We start from the raw sequence: 3,192 nt of genomic DNA, 5'->3' as shown, positions 1-3,192 counted from the left end.
AACAGGGCACGTGCCCTCCGTGGCCACCAGGGGGAGACAGCCACGGGCCTCCATACCCCCTCTTCGCCCAAGGGGAGTCATGAGTGTGTGTGTGTGTGTGTGTGTGTGTGTGTGTGTGTGTGCACGCACATGTGTCCCGTTGTAGGGTACAGCTATATGTGTGTGTCTTCGAGTAATGCAATGAGAAGTGTGAAGGATCAGGGGTGTGGGTGTGCACACGCACAGAGTTGCATGTGTAGCTGTGAGTGCTTCAGGGTCTGTGCTATGGCATGTTTGTGTTGGGGGTGTTGAGTTGTGACGGTGTGGGGCAGGTACTGGTAGGGTGCAGTGACTGGCGTGTGTGTGTGTGTGTGTGTGTGTGTGTGTGTGTACATCTATGTGCATGTGTCGTGGAGGAATATAATGACAAGTGTGAAGGATTGGGGGGGGTGTTTGAGTGTGTGTCCAGTTATAGGGTATGTGTACATGTGTGTGTGTCTTTCTCCATTTATCTAATGAGTGATGACAACCAGGGTGTGTGTGTATCCACCTGGATGTAGGATATATTTATGTGTGTTGTATATCCTGTTGATTGTAGGGGTCTCAAGGGGTGTGTGTGTGTGTGTGTGTCTCCTCCTCCCCCTGCCCCACTGAACCGGCTCCATCTCTCTCCCCTCCAAGTGGGCTCCTGGCCCTTGAAAAGTTGCCCATGGGGCAGGGCAGGCCCCGCCCCTAGGCAAGGATGGGGCAGGGCCAAGGTGGGCTATACCAATCTACTTTGTAAAATAAAACAAAACTGGAAGTGATGTGCTTCTGTGGGGGCTTGGGGGTGGGACCAGGGGAGGGGTGGGGAGGGGAGGGGCGGGGCCTGGCAGCACACACCCCAAGGGGCACAAGTCCTGCCCCTGGCATGGGTGTTGCAACGGTACCAAAGTCGGCCACTAAGGTGTAACAGGCAGGGCAGGGGTAGGGCCTGGATGCCTGGGTCTCATCCCCTCCAGGTGGGAGTTGGGGGCCCAGACACTTGGGTCCCTGCCCCTCAACTTGGTTCTGCTCTCTCTGTCCGGGCAGTGCTGAGGCCAGCTGTGACCCGACCTGCCCCCGGCACGTGCTGGCTCCAGTGCTGGGAGGGGGCACTGTCGAGACCCAGCAACCCAGGGGGGTGCAGTGAAGGCACAGCCCCACAACCCGGGTGCCCCTCACTCCCGACCTGCAACCCCTGCTCCCCTGGTGCCCCCCACCCCGACCCAGCAGCCACCCCCATGTCCTCTCCCCATGGATGGGCGGCGTGCCCTGCCGCAGTGGGCCTGAGTGCCGGGCTGGCACAGTGCCTGGCCAAGGCTGCCGCAGGCACCAGCTGCGCCTGGCTCCTGTGTTCTCATCAGGTCCCTGGAGGGAACGAGTCAGCGTAATTAATAGGCCGGGGGAGGGGGCTGGGGGCCCGAGCCAGCTGGCACTGGGAAGGGGGGAGGGACAGGGCTGCTGGCTCCGCAGCTCTGCGTTCCTGGCCGTGGCTGCCCCTGGCCCCACGTGCAGGCCCTGGACCTGGAGGAGACCAAAGCCTGCGGTGAGGGTGAGGAGACCGCCACTGCTCTCCTAGTTGGGCCTGAGCTCTCTCCAGCCCCCCCTGTATCCCCCAGTCCTCTAGGCCCCTCCACCTGTCCCACCCTCCTGGTCTGCTCCCTCCAACCCCACATCCATCCCCCACCTGCCTCCAGCCATCCCCAGCTCCATCCCTGGCTCCCACCATCTCTCCTCTGGGTACGGCCCCATCCCCAACCAGCTCCCCTGCTCAATACCACCCGTCAACCTACTTCCCAGCACCCCACAGCTGCCACCAAGTCTGCCCACCTGCCAGCTTGCACCCCAGCCCCCCACCCCTCCATCCATCCCCACCACCCTCCAGCCTCAGCCTACCCCCAGCCACATCCCTTCCTCCATCCACACCTTCACCCACCACCCAATAGTCCCATTCCCCTCCCTCCAGCCCCATAGCTTCTCCCTCCAGCCATCCGTACCCATGGCCCCTGGCCAGACACATCCCTCCCTCCATCCTGCCTCCATCCCTCCATCCCCACAGCCTCACATATTTCCATCTGCCTGCCAACCTGTGCCCTTCCATCCATTCCTTCAGTCCTCCATCCCCAGGGCCACATCCCTCCTTCCCGTTTGTCTCCATCCATCCTTCCATGCTCAAAGTGCTCATCCCTCTAACGCCATAGCCTGCATCCATCCTTACACCCCACAACCCCCTCCACGCATCCCTCTCTCCCTTCTTCCCCACAGGCCCAACTATCCTTCCTTCTACTCCCTACCATTCCCCCATCCCTGGCCCTGCTCCCAGCTGCCCCCAGGGCACATGAAGGAGACATCACAGCAGGGCCAAGCTGTAACTGTGGGGACTGCTTTATTAGAGAGCTGGGGGACAGGAGCCAGGATTCAGGAGAGATCCCCTTTGGGGACAGATATAAGTGCAGGGGAGGGAGGCTGGAGTCAGGGTCAAAGGTCAGGGAGGGGTGTGCGGGTGTGCTGTGGAGGGATTCCCAGGGGGTCGCCCCCCTGTGGGAGCAGTCGGGGGCTGGGCACTGCCCCCCTTCGCCTGCGTCGGGGGGTCCCTGGGGTGGGGGCCCCTCCCCCCAGGCAGGGGTGGGGCGTGTGGATCTCAGCAGGTCGGTGGCGGCGGCACCTGGTTGGGGATGAAGGGAAGAAGGGGGCGGAGCATGAGCACAGCGGTAGAGCCTGATGCCCCACCTTGCTCACTCTCACCCAGGATCCCCCCTCTTCTGCACTTACCAGGATGGGGGTGGAGCCACTTCACTGGGGGCGGGGCCGGCGGGGCCCAGGGGCAATGCCACGGCTGCCATAGTACTCCACCACCTGACGTGGGATGGCGGCCAGGACACAGCGGGCCAGGGCCGACGGGGGCATCTGCGGGGAAAGGAGAACCTGGGCTGAGGGCGGGGCCACAGGGAAGGGGGCAGGGCCTTGAAACCAGAGCAGAAGCCCACCAGACAGGGGGCAGGGCTCGAAGACAGGAGGGTGGGGCTCTGAGTTGGGTGTTGAGCCCAAGGCAGGGGGGCGGGGTTCTGGAGTGGGGGGCAGGCCCCAGGGCACAGGGGGGAGGGGGAGCCAAACCTTCTTAAAATCGCGGAAGGGCACGAACTGGACGATGTCGCGAGCGGCGCGGCCCTGCCCGGACTCCAGGGTTCCGCG

General features: G+C 63.1%; 2 protein-coding genes across 2 annotated transcripts in view; one reads left to right on the top strand and one right to left on the bottom strand.

The window, feature by feature from the left end:
* NRL (neural retina leucine zipper) overlaps nt 1–1,056 on the top strand; it is a 5,344-nt gene extending 4,288 nt beyond the window's left edge. The window contains exon 3 of the mRNA XM_014526180.2: nt 1,051–1,056. Coding sequence (XP_014381666.2) covers nt 1,051–1,056 — 6 coding nt within the window. The remainder of the gene's footprint in view (nt 1–1,050) is intronic.
* A 1,349-nt stretch (nt 1,057–2,405) lies between these two features.
* The window catches only part of CARMIL3 (capping protein regulator and myosin 1 linker 3), a 33,065-nt gene continuing 32,278 nt past the window's right edge, over nt 2,406–3,192 (bottom strand). The window contains exons 50-52 of the mRNA XM_025192810.1: nt 3,115–3,188; nt 2,773–2,907; nt 2,406–2,665 (exon numbers count right to left, since the gene is read on the bottom strand). Coding sequence (XP_025048595.1) covers nt 2,794–2,907; nt 3,115–3,188 — 188 coding nt within the window. The 3' untranslated portion in view covers nt 2,406–2,665; nt 2,773–2,793. The remainder of the gene's footprint in view (nt 2,666–2,772; nt 2,908–3,114; nt 3,189–3,192) is intronic.

Source organism: Alligator sinensis, unplaced genomic scaffold, assembly GCF_000455745.1.
Source record: "Alligator sinensis unplaced genomic scaffold, ASM45574v1 scaffold128_1, whole genome shotgun sequence".
In the NCBI taxonomy this organism is placed as follows: Eukaryota; Metazoa; Chordata; order Crocodylia; family Alligatoridae; genus Alligator; species Alligator sinensis.
Note: the sequence above shows the minus strand (reverse complement) of the source record. Positions and strands in the feature narration are given on the sequence as shown.